The sequence below is a fragment of the Grammomys surdaster genome, unplaced genomic scaffold (genome assembly GCF_004785775.1).
Source record: "Grammomys surdaster isolate TR1022 unplaced genomic scaffold, NIH_TR_1.0 137, whole genome shotgun sequence".
Classification (NCBI taxonomy): Eukaryota; Metazoa; Chordata; class Mammalia; order Rodentia; family Muridae; genus Grammomys; species Grammomys surdaster.
The window spans coordinates 15817891-15840607 of record NW_021604595.1 but is presented as its reverse complement, the minus strand read 5'-3'; the positions used below and the strand labels follow the sequence as shown (position 1 = coordinate 15840607).

General features: G+C 44.0%; 2 protein-coding genes and 1 long non-coding RNA gene across 5 annotated transcripts in view; all 3 read left to right on the top strand.

The window, feature by feature from the left end:
* The window catches only part of Ripk1 (receptor interacting serine/threonine kinase 1), a 28505-nt gene extending 18638 nt beyond the window's left edge, over window positions 1-9867 (top strand). For all 3 annotated transcript variants that reach the window (XM_028763156.1, XM_028763157.1, XM_028763155.1), the window contains 4 exons: window positions 2560-2650; window positions 3592-4134; window positions 6064-6204; window positions 8711-9867. In XM_028763156.1, the coding sequence (XP_028618989.1) occupies window positions 2560-2650; window positions 3592-4134; window positions 6064-6204; window positions 8711-8997 (1062 nt within the window). In that variant the 3' untranslated portion in view covers window positions 8998-9867. The remainder of the gene's footprint in view (window positions 1-2559; window positions 2651-3591; window positions 4135-6063; window positions 6205-8710) is intronic.
* A 3927-nt stretch (window positions 9868-13794) lies between these two features.
* Bphl (biphenyl hydrolase like) overlaps window positions 13795-22717 on the top strand; it is a 34796-nt gene continuing 25873 nt past the window's right edge. Inside the window, exons 1-2 of the mRNA XM_028763258.1 lie at window positions 13795-13951; window positions 20798-20901. Coding sequence (XP_028619091.1) covers window positions 13845-13951; window positions 20798-20901 — 211 coding nt within the window. The 5' untranslated portion in view covers window positions 13795-13844. The remainder of the gene's footprint in view (window positions 13952-20797; window positions 20902-22717) is intronic.
* On the top strand, window positions 13999-15100 carry LOC114617636. The gene is made up of 2 exons (XR_003710824.1): window positions 13999-14059; window positions 14725-15100. It is a non-coding gene; the product is annotated as an uncharacterized LOC114617636 (long non-coding RNA).

Genomic DNA, 22717 nt, shown 5'->3' with positions numbered 1-22717 from the left:
GTGTGTGTGTGTGTGTGTGTGTGTGTGTGTGTGTGTGTGTGTGTGTGTATTTGTATACTTTGGAATGTGTGTGCCTGTGCCTAGAGGGAGAAAGGGGCTGTGCCTCCCACTCTGAGTGAGATTCCTACAGAGAACAGGGTAGAGGGTTGGAGGGAAACCCAGACAGAGGTGGTTCTGGATGTTCTACCTGAGTGAATTTTCAAGACTGTTCCTTAAATACATTGTGTATTGAAAAATAACTATAAAAATCACTTTCACAAAATGTTTAAAAGATGCATGAAAATGCTAGGCATGGTAACATACTTTAATCCCAGCACTCAGGAATCAGGGGCAAGTAGATATCTGTGAGTTCAAGACAACCTGATCTATATAACATCATAGAGTTCCAAACATAGGGCTACATAGTGAGACTCTGACCCAAACAAAACAATACTTAAAGTTAAATTCTGTGATAAGTAAAAGCAATATTTAAAATGCTAAAGGTGTAGACATACAATATGCTGTGGCATTCCTTCCCAAATAATGCCAGGAATAATTCAGGAAATGACTTTGAACCAATTACTGATAGTAATATTCTGTTAAGAACAAAATATGAATGTGAATAGGAAAAAATCTTGGAGGAAAGTTATAAAAATGTTAACCTTATATCTTTGGTAGGCTTTTGAAATATATAATTTTCTACATTTCATATTTTCTTTAATAAAAATATTATTTATATAAAGAAGATTATCCTTCTTATCACCTTCTTCTAATCCTGAGGATTGATCTGAGGACCTTGTGCATACTATGATTAAGCACCTCTATTTTGTATTTATTGTGATAAAATATGCGTAAAATTAACTTTTCTAGCCATGTGAAGTGTATAGTTCAGGGTTGCTTAGCCATCACCACTTTCCATTTCTAGAGCTTTATCATCACAAACACAAGCTCAACTTACTAAATAATAAGTCCCTATTTTTCCCTCTCCCCAGCCTCTGGGGAGTCTATTTCCTGTCTCTGAATTTGCCTGTTCTAGGTAGCCCACAGCAATAAAGCCATAGTGTTTTTCCATTTGTAGAAGCATTTTGTTTACCATGTCATTCATTTTGTTTCTGAATAATACTCTACTGTGTGGACAGTACCACAGTTCTCTGTGACCCTCCTCTTGATAGATGTCAGGGATGTTACACCCTCTGAGCTGCTGTTGAATGGTGTCGTGGAAACACTGGTGTACAGGTTTTTGGGCCAAGTGTGTGCTTCCATTTCTTTGTGCTGTTTTCTTAGGAATGGAATGGGTAGACCATGCAGACATCCTGTCTCACTTTTAGGAGCCTTTAAACTATTTTCCATGGCATCAGAACCATCTCATGTTCTTCAGCAGCAGCCTATAGGAGTTCAGTTGCCCTATCCTCACAAATGTGATGTTTTTATGCTGTGGTCACCCTTTGTGTGTTCTGTTTGACCCATTCTGTTCACCATTAGGCTGTATTTCCTGATAGTTGAGTGTCTCTGCTGGGCTGCCTCTAGTTCCCATATATATCTCCTTTGGAGAAACACTACTTCAGTTTTTTCCACTTTGGGGGTGTTTGTATGTTGGTTTTGTTTGACTGTGTCAAACTAAATAGCCAGAGCACATCTCCAACTCATAATCCTTCTTACTCCACCCACATGCTGGGGTTACAGATGTGTCCCACCCCTGTGCCTGACTAGAATATTATAGTGCTTGGGATCCAATCAGGACCTTGCATGTACTGCAATCTACAATCAGATTCTATCCACAACCCTCCCTTTGAAAGCTTCTGAATTGGGTTATTTGTAGGGGTGTGGATGGTGGTGGTAGTTGTTGTTGCTGTTGTTGAGTTGGAGAAGTTCTTCATATATTCTGAATATTCTTCTCTTATCAAATATATATATGATTTACAAATATTTTCCCATCCTGTGGGCCGCCTTTTCACTCTTTTGATAGTTTCTTCTGATACACACACTTTCATTTTGATGTGACATAAATTTGATTTGATTGCATGAGAGCCATTAGCTGTGCTTTTGGTGTCGTGATCAGGAAATTGTTGTGCAGGGACCAGCGTCATGACTGTTTTCTCCTGTACTTTCTTCTAAGAGCATTATACTTTGAGCCCTTAAATTTGAGTCACTGATGTATTTTTAGTTAATTTTTTTTATATGGTAAGGGTCCATCTTCATTTTTCATATGTGTATATCCAGTTTTCCCCTCACTAATGTTCCAGGCCACCCTGGTCAAACATAAGTTAACTGTGTAATGGGGATAGAGAGTATTTCTAGACTACATTTTCTGCACCTTTGATCTGTGTGTCTGTTTTATGTAAGTATCAGCATTCTGATTTTGTTAGCTTTGTGGTAACTTTTGAATTTAGGAAATATAAGTCCTCCAACCTTGTTAATTTGACGTATCAGTTTATCTCTTTGGAAAGTATTTAGTTTGTGAAGAAAAGATTACTGTTTATTAAATTTATATGAAATATCTTGATGGTGTAAAGAGGTAGATTCTTTTCAGAATAATTTTCTACTGGTTACTAAAGTGTGTATGTGTCTTCTCACTTATAGAAAGAGTATCAAAGTCAAAGCCCAGCTTTGGAGAGAACGTTTTCTCTGCAGAATGACTGTGTGCCCTTACCTCCAAGCAGGTCAAATTCAGGTAACACACCCGTTTGTTCATTTGCATACTCACTCATTCACTTTACCCCTAAAATACTTGTGGAAACCAGAAGAAAATGTAAAATCAAACAACTGACTTAATAGAATTTTTGTGTCCTCAAGAATTCAGTCTCTTATCTTAGAAATACTTTTTAACTGTATGCTCACCAAAATCACAGTGTCCTGACACAAGTGATTTAATGCATTTCACAGAAAGACGTTGACAGTTCAGGAGGAAGTCAGGGACACATGTGGATACACAGTCCTTGAGATCAGAGCACTGCAGAAACGTTGGTCTCAGATTCACACAGGGGTGCTTTTCTATTATGTCAAAAGGAAAGACAGTGTGAGATACCAAGGACACTGCCATCTCGTCTCATCTGGAGCAAATTACCTAACCTCATCCAGTCCTTCACACCCACAAGCATATATACATATATATGGTGTATGTGTGTCTGAGTCTGTGTGCCATATATGGACAATGCCCATGGAAGCCAAAAGAGGGCATCAGATCAGGAACTTTAGTTACAGGTTGTTATGAACCACCCTAAGTCCTCAGCTAGAATAAGTGCCCTGAATCACTGAGCCATCTCTCCAGCCTTCCTACAGGCTTTTCAAGAACAAAAGAACAATAGGATGTGCCCAGGACATAGCTGCTGCTTTTTTTAGACTCCACATGGTTTCAAGGTGATAGTCACCATCTCAGTCCAATATAAGTCCCCTTCTGCCTCAGCCATCCCTGAAACACTCTCTCTTTTGTTGCTTGTGATAATTTCCTTCTGTTCTTCCTTGGCAGCCAGGGTTCCTGCTGATCATATACTAAACTTATAGGAAGGGGACTCTTATATGCTTTTCATAATTCCTTTTTCAGTATGTCACTCAAGGACAGGTTCACAAAAGTGTTATTTACTTTTTATACTTATCATTTCTTCTCTGCTACAGAACAACCCGGTTCGCTGCACAGTTCCCAGGGACTCCAGATGGGGCCTGTGGAGGAGTCTTGGTTTTCTTCCTCCCCAGAGTTCCCACAGGAAGAGAATGAGCGCAGTGTGCAGGCTAAGCTTCAAGAGGAAGCCAGCTACCATGCTTTTGGAGAATTCGTGGATAAACAGACAAAACCACAGCCAAGGCAGAATGAGGCTTACAACAGAGAGGAGGAAAGGAAACGAAGGGTCTCCCATGACCCCTTTGCACAGCAGAGAGCTCGGGAGAGTGTTTGGAGTGCAGGAGTAAAGGGTCCTTCCGATCCCAGCACAACCAGTCATGGAAATGCAGCACACCAGCTGTCAGGGCCAGCCAGCCAAACACAAGTGCCGATTTGGAACAATGGATTCTATAATCAGCATGGGTTTGGAACTACAGGTACAAGAATTTGGTATCAGCCAAATTCAAGTCAAATGTATAATCCTTATAAAACTCCGGTGCCCGAGACCAACGTACTGGGAAACACATCCACCATGCCATACTTCTCCTTGCCACTAACAGGTGAATTTTTAATAGTCCCCATCTTGTCCTTTTTCACTCTTGAGAATGAAGCACCACTAGCATTGTCACAGAGTCTAAGTTATTGATGGGGACAAAGAATACATTACTTAGAACCTGTAGTGGGCAGATGCAGCCTTCCACATTGAAATGGTCTCCATCAGAGCACTTGGTGTGTAATTGTGTTTGCCTGTGACTCACCATAGATGTCTCCAATGTGGATCATATATCCTTATAACTGATAGGCATCTCTCTCTTTAGCCTGTGTGAGATACTAATCTCAAGATACCCAGCCACTCCCATAAATGGAAAGTATTTTCTTAAATTCTTTTATCTTGCTTCTTGTCTTCTGAGGGTAAGAAAGAAGTCTTAGGTATTTTTGTTTCTTATTTAGATATAAACTACAATTTGTGGTTAAAAATAAATAAATAAATAAATAAATAAATAAATAAATAAATAAATGTGGTTTTCATTTTCATAGCTCTCTCTGGTAAGATCCAAGCTAGTTGATATAGTTTCTAATACCTTAGCATTGAAGTGACTTAGTAGTCATCATTACTACCAAATAATAGTTCCCATGCTTCCGTCACTTAACCAGATGTCATCAGTAACCCTTCACTTATCCAGATGTTAGCAATAACTGTACTGTATCCTAGGAGTCCTGGAACCAACATACGAAGAAGCTTTGAGAACCACAGAACTTTCTGAGCTGGCTGTGTAGCTCAGTGGTACAGAACTGTCCTAGCATGCATGAGGCTCTGTGGTCCTTGATACAAACAAGCACACAAAAGACCAGTTTCTTTCAAAATGACAAATTCCCCAAAGTTTCCTGCCTTTTCTGTAGGTTTTTCCTGTAAGCTCTGTGGGAAGCACTTTGGTGAACTAAGTAATAAGTGAGGTCTATACCATGCGTACACTCATTAGACATACTGTTGTTCCCTTTGCATTTTCAGCTAAGATGGCTTGTGTATTTTATTCATTTGTGATTAATTTAATAAAAATCTCTAGAGTACTTCCTGCTTTGTACCAGGCTGCTGGAGAGCTGTACCATGAACAAGCAGCCTGAGCGTCTTCCTCATGGAGCTTGAGTCTGAGTTGATGGAAAGCATTCAGAACCAGTATTTTTTTTTTCAGAACTAATATTTAATGTGTTGTTTTCTGGTCCTGTCTCCATATAAGTAGCTCAATCTTACTAGTTTGCTGCAGGAGTCCTTACTCTCTCCTTAGGCCTCAGTCCTGCCAAGAATAGATCCCCTTAATGATGTAAGGCTTTGCCAGTAGTAGGGGATCTCAGTTCACAGTCAGTCATGGAATTACTATACCCTAAGGAGGATCTCATCGAGTACCAACTTAGTAGATGAACAGATCGTATTTCTCACTGCAGCTTGATTCTTTCTTTTCCTTGCTTCTGTGACCAGGTATAACTAACGAATGTGAGCTTTCTAACGCTAGCTGCCATATAAGGAGGATGGGTTACCAGTGAGTGGGGGAGGAGAATAAAGTCGCACTTGGGATGCTATCTGCTGTTTTGAGTGATGCTGCTGTAAACATGGATGCAGACATCTTTAGGCAATCTGTCTGTCTCTGTGTCTCTCTATGTGTATGTATGTATACATTCATACCTAGAATGGAATTACTGAATCATAGTAATTCTATCTTTAATTTCTAAGAAACTCAATACTGCTGTCTACATTGGCTATATGATTTTCATTCCCAACAATGTATAGATCCTTCATATTCCCACATTCTTGCTGACACTGATGTCTTGTTAATGGTTGTAAAGTCAAGAAGCCACATTATAAAGAAATGACTGTTAAGGGTATCACAGGATAAGCAGCTGAACGTCTGTAATGAAGCCCCATACCTTTCCATCCATGTATTTTCTCTTGCTCTCAATCCCATGCACTCACCTACATCTCTTTTTCTATTCAGATGACTCCATAAGATGTACTATATTCAATAGTTCTGGTATTCAGATTGGAAACTACAATTATATGGATCTTGGACTGAGTTCACAACCACCATACAACCCTTGCAAAGAAGAGTCAGCTTCCAGGCACCAAGCCATCTTCGGTAAGATTCTTAAGGACCAGTGTTGGGCTGAAGTGTAGCTATGGTAGATTGCCTGCCTAGCATGCATGAAGCCTTGAACTCAGTCTCCAACATTGAAGGGAATATTTTTTAAGGGTGTGGCCTATGGGCCACGTCTGGTTTCTACTTTTTGTAAATAGTTTCAGGAACCATATCTGTCCTCATCCTTGTGAAAATTTCCTGTGGCTGCTTCTGACTTGGACACCTTGGACATAAGTATCTTATGACTTGGACACCTCTTGACCAGTTTTACTTCTTGAGAGGAACATAATAGAATCTTAAGGTTTCTTTTAAGATTCTCCCCGAGTTATCTTGTTTCTGCCTTAATTTTTTTTTAATTTATATATTATTTGTATGACTGTTTTGTCTTCATGTACTCCATGCATGCCTGGTGCCTACAGAGGTCAGAAGAGGGTGTCAGATCCTTTGGAACTGGAGTTATGGATAGTTGTAAGCTCTGTGAATGCAGGGAACTGACCCAAGCAAGAACAAGCGCTCGTAACTGCCGAGCCGTCTACTCCAGCCCCTACTCAGCAGTTTTTAATCCTTTGTAATCTATTTTTTTAACACGGGGAGGATCACAGTATCTAATTGGTGGTGGTGCTATAAAGCTTAAAGTAGTCAGTGTGAGTTGAAAGCATAGGGCACTGCCTGTGAATGTTAAACTATCATCCAGGATCCTGTTCAGACTTAGGGAAAGCTCCCTTGGCTCTACAGCAAAGGGATTCTGTAAAGTACAGGAGACCATGCCCTCCATAGCACTCTGTAATCAGAACAAGAATGCTCAGAGGTGTCCACAGCTCTCTGCCATGTGTGCTGATGTATGCCAATAATCCATCACTAGGCAGTTAATGTGGGAAGATGGTGAGTCCCAGGCCACCCTGGCTATAGCAAGACCCTGTCTCAGAAAGAAACCAGAATTCAACTTTCTGATATACTAAGGGGTTGGCATTTTTTTCCTATGAAGGGGCACTTAACAAGCAAGGCTCTGCTGGCACTGAGGCCTCTCTCTATTGGAGTGCAGAAGCAGCCACAGGAAATTTTCACAAGGATGAGGACAGATATGGTTCCTGAAACTATTTACAAAAAGTAGAAACCAGACTTGGCCCATAGGCCGCTTGAATCCCTGTACTATTCCATCTGAGGAATGATCTTCAAAATGCCTGGGAGATGTGTTCTTAGCTTTAGAGGAACTGGAGTTACCTTTGTGTCTCTACTGACACCCAAGGCTCCTACAGAGACTGGTGATTTACAGTTATCTTAAGAAGTTCTCATTCTGCTTCCACAGTTGACAGACTCTGCACTATGGTACTGAAGAAAGACTGGGAGCTGAGGGAGAAAAAAAGTGGGGTTTCCCTTAGAGTCAGCCTTCTGAGGTGGCATGAGAATGAAAGACTATCATGGTGACTTTTTCTTTTCTTTCTTGATATGTCCTCTCCCTCTCTCTTTCCTCTTCTCTCTCTCTCTCCCTCCTTCTCTCCCTCCCTCCCTTCTTCTCCCTCTCTTCCTCTCTCTCTCTCTGTCTCCTCTCTATATCTTTCTATCTTTATTTCCCTCTCCACCACCACCACCTGTGTGTGTGTCTGTGTGTGTCTGTATCTGTGTCTGTATATGTATATGTGTGTGTGTATATACACACATATATACACACAGAGACACATATATCCCTGGTTGCCCTAGAACTTGTTCTGCAGATCAGGATGGCCTTGAACTCACATAATTCCACCTGCCTCTGTCTCGCAAGTACTGGGATTAAAGGCATGTACCAGCACACTGGGCCATTTCTTATCTTCATGTGTTCCCTTTATGTATTATTTTTATGAACATCTAAGGTGATGGAGCTAATGACTAGAGAAAGGCCGTGTATATATAAAATGAAGGGTCTTTGATAGAGAAAACCTTGACGAGTTTATATTCTCATCCACCGAGAGATAAGGGAAGACATAGTAATTAAATGAAGGTTACACTTGGTCTCGGTGTCCTTGTTAAGAGGAAAGTGAACTGTCTAGAAATGGGTGGCCTTGGACTATGCCCTGTGTAAGCTGACAGACAGTCTCCCTGCCCCACCACCACTGCCCATTACATCCAGTTAGTCTAACTAGAACAGGACTCAAGTGGGAGTTGAATAGAACAGCTAGCCATGTAGGGTATGTTCATGAAGACATCAGTTATGGCTCAGGAAGCTGCACATCTGCCAAGAAGGAAGCAGCCCCCTATTTAACTCATATGAAGACTCCTTAATGGCTGTGATTAGGTCAAGTATTGTCCAACAAGTCAATAACAGTTATCACCAGGCATGCACACTATAATCCCAGTCCCAGGGAGACAAAGGGGCTACAAAGCAAGATTGTCTCAAAACAAAACAAAAAAAATTTCTTTTCTATGCCTCTCCATATTCTTTACTTTCCTGGGCCCTTACAGCAATACAAGCCACTAGACTGGTCAAATGGGCTACAGCCTGATGCTTCTTCTCTTTTCTATTTAACAGATAATGCCACTAGTCTGACTGATAAACACCTGAACCCTATCAGGGAAAACCTAGGAAAGCAGTGGAAAAACTGTGCCCGCAAGCTGGGCTTTACTGAGTCTCAGATCGATGAAATTGACCATGACTATGAAAGAGATGGACTGAAAGAGAAAGTTTACCAAATGCTTCAGAAGTGGCTGATGCGGGAAGGCACCAAGGGGGCCACAGTGGGGAAGTTGGCCCAGGCACTTGACCAGTGTCGCAGGATAGACCTGCTGAACCACTTGATTCATGCCAGCCAGAGCTAAGCCTGGGCAGGCTCTGGCAGTGGGAACAAAACTGTTCATCTGGTGCACAAACCCCTTTTGCCCCCCAGCCTCCAGAACTCTCTCAGTGTGAGCTCTGCATCTAAGCACGCAGTGCCGTGCATTTTGGAACTGGTGAATGGGAAGGGAAATCTGAAGCCCACAATGACTCTTCAGAACGTACAAGCATGAAGGCTGCTGAATCGTCCAGGACTAGTAGGAGGAAAAAAAGAAAAAGAACAGCCTGTTGGGTTTTGAAAGGGAGAGCAAATGTTGGGGGGAAGATGGCCTTCGTTCAGCTTGTGTCATAGTCTTCATTTAGGTTATTTGCTCAGTTTCCTGTGGTTTCTTTGGGCAAGGGGAAAACAAACAAAAAAAACATTCAAAGAATGTAAAATCAGCTAGCTTACTGCTTCATGTACTTCAAGTGCAGCAAACTTCTGCTCAAATGCCTTCTATGAGCCACGGCTCTTCTAAAAATTATAGGATCTGTCAACTTTAGCATCCAATGCTGTACTGTCACTTTAAGCTTTAAGAATCATGTGCAATTCTAGTCTATAAGATTATCAATTAATGAGGAATTTTTAAGGAGTGCTAAGGAGAAAAAAGAGAGAGGGCAGAGAGAGATTTTCAGGTACTGATTGTTATCACAGAACTTCTGCTGATTGCAACTACTGTAAAAACCTACTATAAGTTTCTAAAGTTTCTCCTGCCATTCTGGTGCTTCATGCAGTTTCCTCGCCTGCATACCCCACAGAGGGAACAGATGTGCAGGAAACACTGATCAGGAAACACCATCTCTTCCTCCCTGGACATGACTGGCACCTGACACTGCTCACTGTGCTCAATAAACTGTCTCCTCTGTTTACTCCAGTGTACTGTAGAAATATGTTTCTTCTGTGTGCCACAAATCAAAAAGGAACAGCTTCAGAGCCTGCTCGTTGTGTCTTTAGGAAGCCCATATGCAACCTACAAGTGAGTGAAGGAGCTAGGGTTGAAGACTGAAGCCACCAATGCCAGCGGCAGTCACTGCTGGCACCTGCTAGTCACAGCCCATGAAGTGAATCCCCTCCAACTTCAGATACTAGGCACTGCTGGGATGGGCTGCAAAGCCGCTTTGGCCTTGTTGGCCATTCTGGGACTAGTTGGTACTCCATCCTCCTGTGTTGGGCTATCCTGTACTCAGTAGGATATTTGGGAACATTCGTGGCCTCCATCTACAAGATGCCAGTAGTACAAGTCAACCCCTCAACACCCACCAGGTGTGACAGAAATCACTCTAGACATTGCTACATGTTCTTTGGAAGGACTCTGCTATAACGTTATCCCTGCCACCCAACCCAGACAAGCTTTCTCACCCCAGACAAGGTTTTTCAGTTCTGGCTGTCCTGAAACTCACTCTATAGACCTGGTTGGTCTCCAACTCAGAGATCCACCTGCCTCTGCCTCCCGAGTGCTGGGATTAAAGGCGTGCGCCACCACCACCAGCTTCCTGTTGTAAGTTTACTTGCCTTAGTTCTCTGTCACACAGGCCCAGGTCATCCTGAACTGCATAGAGTATGCACAGAGGAAGGGAATTGGAACAGTGAAGGTTCCAGGCTTTCCTGAAGGAGCCTGCGTAGTCTTTAAATGTTTTCTTCTTAACCTCTATTCTAATGCCGTTTTAAGAAGACAGAATTAGAAACTACTTTTAGAGGAGTATTAAGGGGAATAACTTAGCAAGAGAGGCCAGAGCTGGTTTTGGAATTGGCGGTAGCAACCAGGGTCCTAGCATTAAAATCATGTCTGTTACTGTTCATTAGGGGAAGAATTGTGTGCCCGTTGCTGAAGATAGGTGCTGCAGGTCCAGGCCCAGATTGTGACCACAGACTCTCAGATCTTTTCCATGGGTGACTGGCCAGGCTCACCACTGACAGCCAGACAATGGCTTAGCACCTATTTCAGTTGTAGCTGAACCTGTATAAGTTGAAGGACGGTCAGAAGATGAAGCCATGTACTTTCATGGTGTGCTGGCCAGTCCCTTGTACAAGAGAAGATCTGGGCCCACGACACAAAGCCAGTCATTGACAGGTTAGACCAAAAGAGCTTTAAGCACTACCATTTGCTTCAGCTGTACCGTGATAACTGATGACTTTGTAGTCAGTGGTACCTGCTCCGAACCAGTACATGGGGTATGAGAGTCCCTCCGGGAGCCCAGCATGGAGTTAGAACACCTCTTTAAAGCCACCTCCTAAGCTGTGCAGAATGCTGTGGACTGAGGTACAAGTCAGGCCTGAGTGTCACTGTCCACATCATGGAAAAAACAGAAGGTCACCACCAGGACACTGAAGGCCTGAGAAGAATATCCCTGTTCCTAGAACCCAAAGTTCTGTTTGGTTCTGTTTTTAATAAGGTAACATACATACATACATACATACATACATACATATATACATACATACATACATACATACATACATACATACATACGGAGAGAGAGAAATTTTGTACTTTAAATACAGGGTACTGAATAAAGTTTGTGTGAACATACTGCTCACGTTGGCATCTCCTGTGCATCTGTGCATTGTCCCCTTTGCTAGTCTTTTGCTAACACAAGGGTATGCTGATGGTGAAAAGGTGTTCCCGTGTCATGCATTTTGTCCCCAAGAGGCCAGTACCATGGTCCTCCACGTGGCTCAGAGGCCTTTCAGCTTTGCTCTCAGTGCCACCCTGAAAAGACCCACATTTACCTCAGAGAGTTTCAGTGCAAGCCACACTCTACTACTATACCTGGCCAGAAATCAGACCGGCAAGGGGAGCCAGAACAGAGGGAGGACACTCCAAAGGTGCTCCCAAGCACAGGTTTTCTACTTGCTGTGCTTGGGATTCAGCCTTTCATCAGTTGTGTGGTTACTGTATACGAATGAAAGATGGAGCTCTACCTCAGAAACAGCTTAACCATTTATCTTGATGTGGTTTTTTCTTTGCTTTTGAAAGAGTTGTTTACAAAAAGATGCAGCCTATTCTAACAGGATAAAATTTTCAACCATTTTACTTTGAGTTAATGAAAGTTCACAAATGAACAACATACCCACTCAGTGGCCAATTTATTCTTTCTTTCTTTCTTTCTTTCTTTCTTTCTTTCTTTCTTTCTTTCTTTTTGTTTGTACATGTGCTTTTTTGTACTTTAATGTGGAGGTCAGAGGCCAACTGATGGGAGTTAGTTCTCTATACAAGTAGGCCCTAATCACTTCCTTGAGAGAATCTTCCACCTTCTTTCTTACCACGTTTTCCAAAATGTCATGTTTACATTCAGTGAGAATTCCAGTAGTGTGTCAGCTCTTGTCCACATGTCTGGATGTTCCTTTGTCAGTACTTCCTCCGCTGTATTTTGCTGTATCCTCAGCACTTGGGAAGCTGACACAGGAGGATCAAGCATCCAAGGCTAGCTTCGCTCTAGGTTTCTCTATGGTATAAGCAACATACAAAGATGTCTAAAGGGTTGACATCCAGTTTGCAGCTAAAACTGAGCCACTTAATCTCATAATGTTTCATAACTGCTGATATAATATTACCGAAAAGGGCCATGGAAGGTGAGGAAGGGGAAGAAATCAAAGTTCCCTTTATAGTTTAATCACTTCAAAAAGGGGGGAGAGGTTAAAATGGAGAAGGACAGGCTCGATGACATTTACAAAGAGGTGATTATAAAGAGCTAGTGATCTGCAGTGAGAGGTATGGTATGTTCATATAGCATTAGGAAACTAAGCCAGCCTAAATGCCTCTCCCTAGCTGTGTGAGCCAAGGCTTTCTGACTTCCCACTGTTTCCTCACCTGTAATCTGGGGCAAGCAGTATGGACGGAGAAAGAGCATATACTAATTAAAAATAAAGTGAAGCACTTTAAGGCGCCTGGCACGAAAATGACAGTAGTTTTTGGTATGACGTATTGAAAGCTTTCCCCCCAATGACTGGAACCAGTCGTTGGTGGGTGATTGGATCGTGAGGGCTCTAATCTAGTCAATGAAGTCATCTGTAAGTGGATTCATAGTTTGGTGGCATTATTGGAAGATATAGGAGGCAGGGCCTGACTACAAAAAGCAGGTCACTGGGAGCATATCTTTGAACAATTTCTTCCAGTTCTTTCTCTTATCTCTCACAGCCTCTGTTAAGTTCTCTGGCTGCCTTTCCTCAGGCCCAAAGCAGTGGGTCCAGATGGCCTTGAACTGAAAGCTCTGAAGCCATGAACCTTTCCTCCTTTGATGCTGTTCTCAAATGTTTGTCACAGTGGTACATAAAGCTAACACAGCAAGATGTACAAATGATGAGTTCTTAAGACTTACATGATAAATGTTGACATAGGCCACCTAAAGGCTTGCTACCCTTATGTTTAGCATCGAGGGAATAGGGGATGTAGTCAGGTGTGGTGATACAGGCCAGATATCCCAGCATGAGTCAGGAGGATCAGGAACTCAAAGTCAACATCAGCTAGACTTCCAGACCGGCTTGAACTACACGAGACCCTTTCTCAACAGAGGCAGGAAGCAATGATGGTCTGCTGTGCACTTGTCTCTCAGAGGCTCTGTTTAGAAACCCAGCAGGTGAAAACATCACAGAAGGTGGCCTCGCCTCCCCGTAGCCTTGAACTCCATAGCAATTGCAAGCAAGGAGCAGTGCCTACTGAACTGTCCACCTGAGAGAGCTAGGAGCAGAAGAACACACCCCGGTTCTGTCTCTGGGCAGGCCTGAAGAGCGGCAGAGCGGGCTCCGGGCAAGGTACAGCGGGCCGGGGGCGGGGCTTCGAGCTTAGTACTTGAAGGGTGGCATCCAGCCCGGACGCACGCGCGATCCGCGGAGACTGTGCGACCTGGAGCTATGGCGAACGCAGCAGTCCACCCCGCGGCCCGGCGGTTGCGGCTGCTCCTCTCGCCCCTGAAATCCCGGATCTACGTACCCCAGGCCGAGCCCGCAGCCACCTTCGGGTAATGGCGCGCTTGGGGCAGCGCGGGCGACTGCCCGGGGAGGGATACGGACGCCTGGAGTTGTCGGCCCTTCCTTGCTCAGGCCCATGTCCAGATCCCGCAGAACTGGTGCGCGAGCACTTTAGTGCCTGGGGTTAGGTTCTAGGTCTTGGGCGGTGGTCCAGCCTCCTCAATGCGAGGGAAGGAACGAGGGGCTGGTGGAGGGAAGGGGCTGCAGCGGGGGGCAGGACGTTTGCTGGCCTGTTAGCCAATTGCTGGGAACAGTAATTATTCCTCCCTCATCAGAAATCTGCCTAACCTGCTTCAGTGGCAGACAAGGCCCAAGTTTCCTGGGTCCTTTTGCTTGCTAATCTCAAACTTTATTGTGCAAGACAATGTAAATTCACAGTCCCAGGTTCTCCTGCCAGAGGGGCGTGTGTGTGTGTGTGTGTGTGTGTGTGTGTGTGTGTGTGTGTGTTAGACTTCGGCGCGCAGCAACACCAGACGAAACGGTTCCAAGATGGGGGGTGGTTATTCAGGAGATGGGCAAAGGTGGGGAGAGAGAAATGAGAGAAGATGGCGGAGAAAAGAGGGCGAGGTCAGAGAGTTCTTCCTGTTTCATATGGGCGGTGTCGTAGCCTCTTCCCAGGTAAAGGTGAGGTAGCCAGATGGATTCTGGAAGTGTATGGCGAGGTCGCCTAGATGTGATGTCACTGAGCTCCAGCCTGATACCAACAGAATGGGTGTGTGTGTGGTGATGGCCAGGACACTGAATCTTCCCTTCCATTCCCCAGGCTCCACACCATACCTTTGGAGACCTGCTGTCTTGAAAATGGATGCTCAGTCTCAAGAGAATGTGAGCAGAAAATGTGGATAGAGCAGCCTGAAGTTATGCACATCCCACCATATACACATACAGACATAGGCAGCGCCCATGTGCAGTTTACGATCCGTGGGCCTTGGACAATAGTAACTGGCATTTAGAACTTTACTAGACGTGATGTGGAAAACCAATCGTTTGAGCACATGATCTGGAAGCCGAAAGAAGGGAAAAGCGACCCAGTTTTTTAAACATTAGTAGCATGATTGTGTGGCTCTTAGTTTTTATGTCTAATTCAGATTTCTTTCATGTGACCTTAGCAACTTTTTAAATATACATATGGAAAACTATGTCAATGCCTATGGTTGTATAAGTTGCCAGCGAATAGTAGGCATTTTATCCAGTTTCCTGATTGCAAGAAGGGCTTGGACGAGGAGACTACTAGGGTTGTGTTGATGTCATACTCATCGGTGACTTAATGGCTGTTGAGAGTCCCATTCATTTAGCTGCACTGCAAACCACTCTTCCTGAAAGATCTCCGTGAAAGTTTCCCTGAGTCTTGCCCTGCTGTTTTAGAAATACACATGGTCTGTAATCTGAGAAACAGCTCCAGCTGGTTAATTCTGAGGCCAGGCTGCAGCCCCACACAGCAACTGTGAACAGTCCCATGAAAACCTGTTCACAGCCAGCGTCCAGCCTGCAGCTGTCTGAGTTGTATGCCACAGTTTCTTGTAAATCTAATGCTTGAAACTTTGACCCTTTTCTTACTTCATGACCTCTGTGATCTGTCAAAAAAATCATCTTTTCTGTGGGGAGTTCTGTGTCCATTCTAATATTAATAATTTACTAAATCTGACAGTCTGAAAACAATATTTTCTGAGTTAACCTGACGAGGCCCCGCCAGAGAATCAGGTCCATTCCTTCCCCTCATCCCTGCTTCCACCCCACTACTTGGCAGTGAGACTGAATGCTACCCCAGCACTTTTGCCCTGCTGAGGGCTTGGTTCTGCCATGAGATTAAGGAGAAATCATGGCCTTTTGAGTTCAATTAGTTTAAGTATCTGAATTATTGACCCTTCCTAGCTGCATGACTGTAAACTAGTTACTCAACCTCTCTGGATTTCTAGTCTTGCAGTGTTTGTATTTGAAACAATGATTGTGAAAGAACTGAACAGAATACAAATAAATAATAAGTACAAGTAATGATATAGTTAGCATATTGAATTAAAAAAAAAAGAAATAGATAGCATAGGAAAGGAAAAGACATGACCACTCCTAGGTGTGGTGGAAGAGAAAGTTTATTATAGATAAAAGGGAAAACATAGCCAGAGGCAGACACAATTGGGAGAGTCCAGAGGTGGGGGCGGGGGGAAGGGAGAGGAGAACCAACTACAGCCAGGAGGCCAAAGGTCAAAACAGGGTGGGTGCCCAATAATATCTGGATTATGTAAGGAAGAGTCTCTGGGGAAAGGGCAGCCTAGCCCCTGGGCTGGGGAGTTCAGGGTAGTGGGCAGGGAATGCCAGCTACATCCTGTAACAGGTAGGGATGAGGGATGCTGGGAGACCCTGGAGGCCAGGTCCACTTTGATATGTAACGTAGACACCTCAGCCATTTGTCCAGGTTTGGAACATAACATAAGCAGTAAGGACTTTCAAAGTGAGGCTGTTATCTAATGAAGCAATCACCGCTTTCATCTCTAAGGAAGGTACTCAGTTGGGCTTTCTATTGCTTCAATAACCAAAAAGTAAATTGGGGAGGAAAGGGTTTCTTCAGCTTATGTATCACAGCTGATCCTCAGAGGCACTCAGGACCGGGAACTCAAGCAGGGCAGGAACCTGGAGGCAGGAGCTGACGCAGAGGCCATGGAGGAGTACCACTCACTGTCTTCCTCCTCATGGCTTGCTCAGCCTGTGTTCTTACGGAACCCAGGTCACCAGACCAGAGATGGCACCATCTACCATAGGCTGGGCCCTCCTCCATCAGTCACTAGTTAACAAAATGCCTTACAGCTGGATCTTATGGAGACGGTTTCTCAATTAAGGTCCCCTCCTTTCTGATAACTCTAGTTTGTGTGTCAAGTTAACATGAGACTAGCCAGCACAGTAATGAAGCCAAGACTCCAGGCCAGACCCTCAGGTGTTCATCTTGGGCTGAGTTATTTAGTCCTGTGAGCATCCAATTAGCTTTCCCACCAACTTGTGGCCTCTCTATGGTAATGTTAGGTTAACTTCATTGTGCTGCTCGGAAATGAATGGTAGGTAAAGTACCTACGAGAGTGCAAGCACATGGTAGTAAATACTTGACGTGGTTTACCTCTTTGCCCCAAGCCCTTATGCTCTAGCCTTCCTACACAACCTCTCCCTGTTGGAGGGGAGTAGGACCCCCCTCCCCAGTACCATATGAAACATCACAGGTCTCAGCTCCCAGGGAAGGGACTCAAGGACAATAGGAAACAGGAAGGTACACTTTGAAGGCCTCTTAAGAGTGATCCTCCTGTTGTTCTCTAAGAAATTAACTCAATCTTGCTGGCCTGTCAGACTCTCCTGAGGATATTTAAAAGTATAGTTGCCTACTTCCTGTTGAGATTGTGGTGTAATACAGCCTGGGCTCCTGGAGTTAGAAGGCTGGCCAGTGATTTGAGTTCAAATGTTGAGCCCTGCTGAAATAACAGAAGAAAAGAGATGCGGGTGCTGGTAGGCTGGACTTGGTGTGTTGTACCCACAACCCAGGGTCTCTACCACCTCCACCTTTACCTGAAAGACCCCACACATGCACACAAAGAAGTGGTGGTGGGTCCTATCTGCCTATCTCCTGCTAGCCTTCAAGCTTCAGGAGGCCATGCCTTTAGTGTCCTGCCAGGTGTGACTTTGAAAGCCACTGCAGCGCTGTGCCCAGAGTTTCTGAGTATCTCTCGGGATTGTCCTAGTCATGGCTGTTTGTAAAACACAACACAATCTCTACTTAAGACCCCATAGTTAGAAGGCAGGTCATTGTGGGGGATGGGAGGGAAAAGGGTTGAAAAGAACCTCTGACTGACAAAGAAAAAAGGGTAGGTTGTTCTTTAAGTTTTCTGAGAGTTTCAGTCTTTATTCCTACCTGAGAGTTTGAGAAATCCAGTACTGAATGTGGTTCCAGAAGCAAGCATTTGGTCCCTCGAAAGCTTGGGCTGCACGCCTGATCCTTTAATATGTACTTAGCTGTTTATAAGAGGCCTGACCACAGTCAAAGTGACCTCCTCACAAACAAGAGCCAATGCTTTGGGCTTGACATGACCCCAAATGATTTATCATGTATGTCTATAGAAATAAGGCAGTTTTCAGTCACTCTGTGATTAAACACAAACCTTTCCTTATGTTTGAAATGAATAATTTATTAATATTTAATAATTTTGTTTGTAAATAATTCTCTGACTCCTCCTCAGCCTTGGAGAATGGCAATGGTACTTGGCAGGATGGGCTGGTGTGGTACATGTCCCTCTGGTGTGGCAGCAGGCTGGAGGGCTAGGAGGAAGCACCAGGGGCCAATTCCACTTAGAGCAGAACCCCACATCACCCAGTCCCTACCCGTGTCCCTCTGTCCTTTCACTCTGCTCACGAGAATGCTGTGTGCTCTCCTACATTGCTCTTAATGTAAAGTTTTATTCTTCTTTGGCATTTCTTCACAAAAGACACTTTTCTCTCCTCTCAGTCACTGCTACCCAACCTGACATGGCCTTTCTTGTTCTTTCCACCAAAGCCAGTTCCAAGCCTTTGCATATCCTTCCCTGTCATAGAGTTTCTAGTAAGCTGAACTCTGGCTACCCGATGTCCCTATACTCTTGTTAGGTGGTGATGATTTGGAAAGAAATCTGGAATGGAAAACCAAACCTTAGATTCAGCCAGATACAGGTAGAAGTTAGATTTTTGTTGTTGTTGTTGTTGTTATTGTTGTTGTTGTTGCTGCTATTGCTGTTTTTACCAAAGAGGCTTGGGTATGATCAAAGGAGCTGAAAGAAAGATGCCTCTGTGAACCAGTGCTCCAGGGAGAGACAGTGATGCTCAGGGCTCTGGCAGCAACACCAATCCCAAAAAGCCACTGGCTCTGGACACTGAAAACAATGGGACAATGGGAAGGGTTTCCTTTGTACAGAACACCTGCATAGCACACTATGGCTTTGACAAGCATGTTCTTGGTACTGCAGGGAAGGGAGCCCCTAAAAGAGCTTCTATGCACAGGGAACAACAAAAGGAGGAGATGGCACTTTGTGCTTCACTGCTAACATGAGCCCAGTAAACACTAGTCATCTACTTCGTTTTATATCAGAAACAAGAAACAGAGAAAGGAAATTTTATCTGGTCCAGGTGCCTCCAGCAGAAGCCAGCCCACCCTGAGCAAATCCTCCATGGCTTTATCTTCTGTCCTGCTAGGCCGGGAGCAAAGCAGATGTATCCGTAGGTGAACTGTGCTGAAGTGAGTCTTTGTTGGCAGAGTGCATGTTTCCTGCTTCTGTCTCGATTCTAAGAAGCTTAAAGCCATCCTAACAATAAAGCTCAATTCTTCAGAGGAATGGGATATTTAAAAAAAAAACAAAACAAAAACAAATTGGTGTCATTGGCTTTATTATTGCCCCTCTGATGTTTGTATAGATAAGCTTGTTTTAGGCCTTCTTCCCAATTTTGTCATACAATTTCCAAAAGGAGAACATTTATATGCCATATTAGATGTACCAATGTTCAACACACATTCCCACGTGCCCCATCTGTCTTCTTCTTCTTCTTTTTTTTTTTTTTCCTGAGACTGGCTATCTCAATGTAGCCCTGGCTGTCATGTAGCTTACTCTGGACACCAGGCTGGCCTTGAACTTAGAGATCTGCCTGTCTTTGCCTCCCTAGTGCTGGGATTAAAGGGATGCTTCACCATACATTCTGTCTTAGTTAGGGTTTCATTGTTGTGAAGAGACAGCATGACCTAGGCAACTCTTATAAAGAACTACATTTCATTGGGGCTGGCTTACGGGTTCAGAGGTTCAGTCATTATTGTCATGGTGGGAAGCATGGCAGTGTCCAGGCCTTAAAGCCCACCCCCACAGTGAGACACATCCTCCCACAAGGCCACACCTACTCCAATATTGCTATACCTGCCAATAGTGCCACTCTCCCTCGGCCACGCATACTCAAACCACCGCACATTCTTTATTAATGTTATTGCTATTATTTAAGACAGAGTCCTAGGCTGACTTTGAATTTGTATAATCCTCCTCCCTCGACCTTCCAAGTGCTGGGATCTCATGTGTGCCACTATCCCCAGCTTGTGTTGATTCTTACTTGAACTCAGCGAACCAGAGGAAACCAGCACAGGGAACACAAAACCTTGTTTTTTTTCAAAAGAGCCACGTTTTGGTAGTCACTTTGACCAAGGACAGAGATGGGGTGAGGTATGTAGAAGAAAAAGCAAGTCAGTGGTTGGCTTAAATTTACTGCCAGTCCACAAGAAGAAGAGTAATGCCTCTGTCCTGGCATGCTCCCCTCCCCATATCTTTTTTGTTTCCGCCCTCTCTCATGGGAGTGGCCAGGAAGGTCACAAGGTCAAAAACTGAAGCAGAGGCTGCTTGCCCAGTGTGCCATTTAGTACAACCCAGGACCACCTGACTAAGAGTAGCACTGTCTGCAGTGGGCTAGGCTCTCCTGCATCAGTCATAACTGTTTAAAAATGTCCCACAGACTAGCCTGTGGGCCAATCTAATGGAAGCATTTTCTCAGTTGAAGTTCCTTTTTCTAAGATGACCCAGGCTTGTGTCAAGTTGACCAGGAAAAAAAAAAATCTAACTAGGTCAGAGGGTGCTACTGGGTGTCGCGGTGGGTCAAAACAGGAAGACACTGTTCAGATTTGCAGTCTGTTATGAAGACACAACCTGGATCAGAAAACTGTGACAAAAACCAAAGCAATGATGTGTGCCCGAGTGGATACTGATGCTAACTCATGCACAAGCCCTGATACTCTGTCATATTAAATCTACCAGTTTGGCATGATAAATAAGTCTTCCTCTGGGAATTCTTTTCTCTTCCAGGACAGCAGTAACTTCTGCCAAGGTGGCTGTGAATGGTGTTCACCTGCATTACCAGCGAGTGGGAGAAGGGGAGCATGCAGTCCTCATGCTTCCTGGGATGTTGGGTATGTATGGATCTTCATGGACCACTGCTGCAGGCTGTAGATTCTCCGTGATGGTTTCGATGCTAGATGCCAAGCTTGGATCATTCATGTTAGGGCTTGCTAAAAACTCTTGAGGAAGATTTGCCTTGCTCTAAGTTGAGTGATCTAGAAAAGTAAATACCTTTCTACTGTATTAATTTTTTATTCTTTTACCCATTTCTTCCCCCATTTAAACATACTGTGAAATTGGTTTCCTATTATTTGGGAGGGCTACAGGGGTCAAAGGAAACGGGGGGGTCCAAAAGAGGAGCAGATGATGAAGACAGGTGGTGGCCAGCTCTCCTAGTTAATGTCCCTGGTACCCAGGGCTTTCTGGAATGTGAGACTTCCATTACTAAAACCAAGTCAGGAGGCATCTGGGCCAGGTGTGTTGGATTGGTTTAATAAAATAATAGATGAGGGGGGTGTTAAAAGACTCTCTTGGGCTGGAGAGATGGCTCAGTGGTTAAGAGCACTGACTGCTCTTCCAGAGGTCCTGAGTTCAAATCCCAGCAACCACATGGTGGCTCACAACCATCCGTAATGAGATTGGATGCCCTCTTCTGGTGTGTCTAAAGACAGCTACAGTGTACTCATCAATAAAATAAATAAATATAAAAAAAAGACTCTCTTTTCCTAATAGGGTCTTCCTTTATAGCTCACACTTGCCTTAGCCTCATAAATACTGCGATGACAGGTTTGTGCCACCACGCCTGGCCCAATTTAAAGTCTTTTTCAAACTCAGATGGACACATCACCACCTGCAGTGTGTGTAGCATTGTGGAGTCCCTGAATCTCAGTCTTACTTCATCGAATAGCAGTCTGGGTTTAGAAAGTTCCAGAGGGAGTACACAGTGATTTGGGGGATTTTAGGGTTGCTGCTTTTGGGGGGTGGGAGTATTATTTGTATAATCCCAGGACAGACTGATTGTGACCTGCCTCTTTCTCCTAAGGGTCACGTGCTAAAATTTTCAGCTACTTTTGGTCCTGCACTCTGGGCCCCTGCTGACACAGTACCACTGCAGCAAGTGACAGGCTTGGGACACTTGAACTTCTGTGATCAAGGAGATATTTACTCCGAAAGCTGGTGTCCAGTCAAATCATCAGCAAAAAAACAATTTACCATATTATGGGTGTTTCTTAAGTTATTCTAACACTGCAGTCATTAACTACACAAAGCATCCACCAGTATAATTTTTTTTAATTTCTGGAAAGTATTGGCATGGTTCCAACACTTTAAAATAGAACTGTGGGAGTCTCTCTCCTACCTTGTCCCCTAGTTTCCCATGAGCTCCTCAGAATCGTATGCTGATAATTATGTCTGTTCTCTATATGCTTGCTTAAGGTTTTAGTACTCTTGGCCCTAGTTTCCGAGTGCATGCCCAGTGTCAGAAAGCCAATGTTTCCTCATTTGTGAAATTGTTCTCTTAGCTTGACCTCACCACCCCTCCAAGCCCTTACTTCTTGCCCGTTTAGGATAGTTCTAGTTCCAGGACTTACTCCTGTGAGAGAGCTGTAGACAAGGGCTGGGAATCATTGGTCTGCTGTTGGCATCGGTTTTTTAATGATTTGTGTGGTGGACCTAGATCATAGTAAGTGAGCTTGGCTGTCCGTGACCAGGCAGTGTTTCCTGTATATTTGTAGCCCGAGTTCTGAGTGCTTAAAATTAAACAAACTGCTCAGTCAATGCTGACTTTCTCCTGGACGGAGCTCTTAGTACGTTTCCTTACACACACACACACTCTCTCTCTCTCTCTCTCTCTCTCTCTCTCTCTCTCTCTCTCTCTCTCTCTCTCTC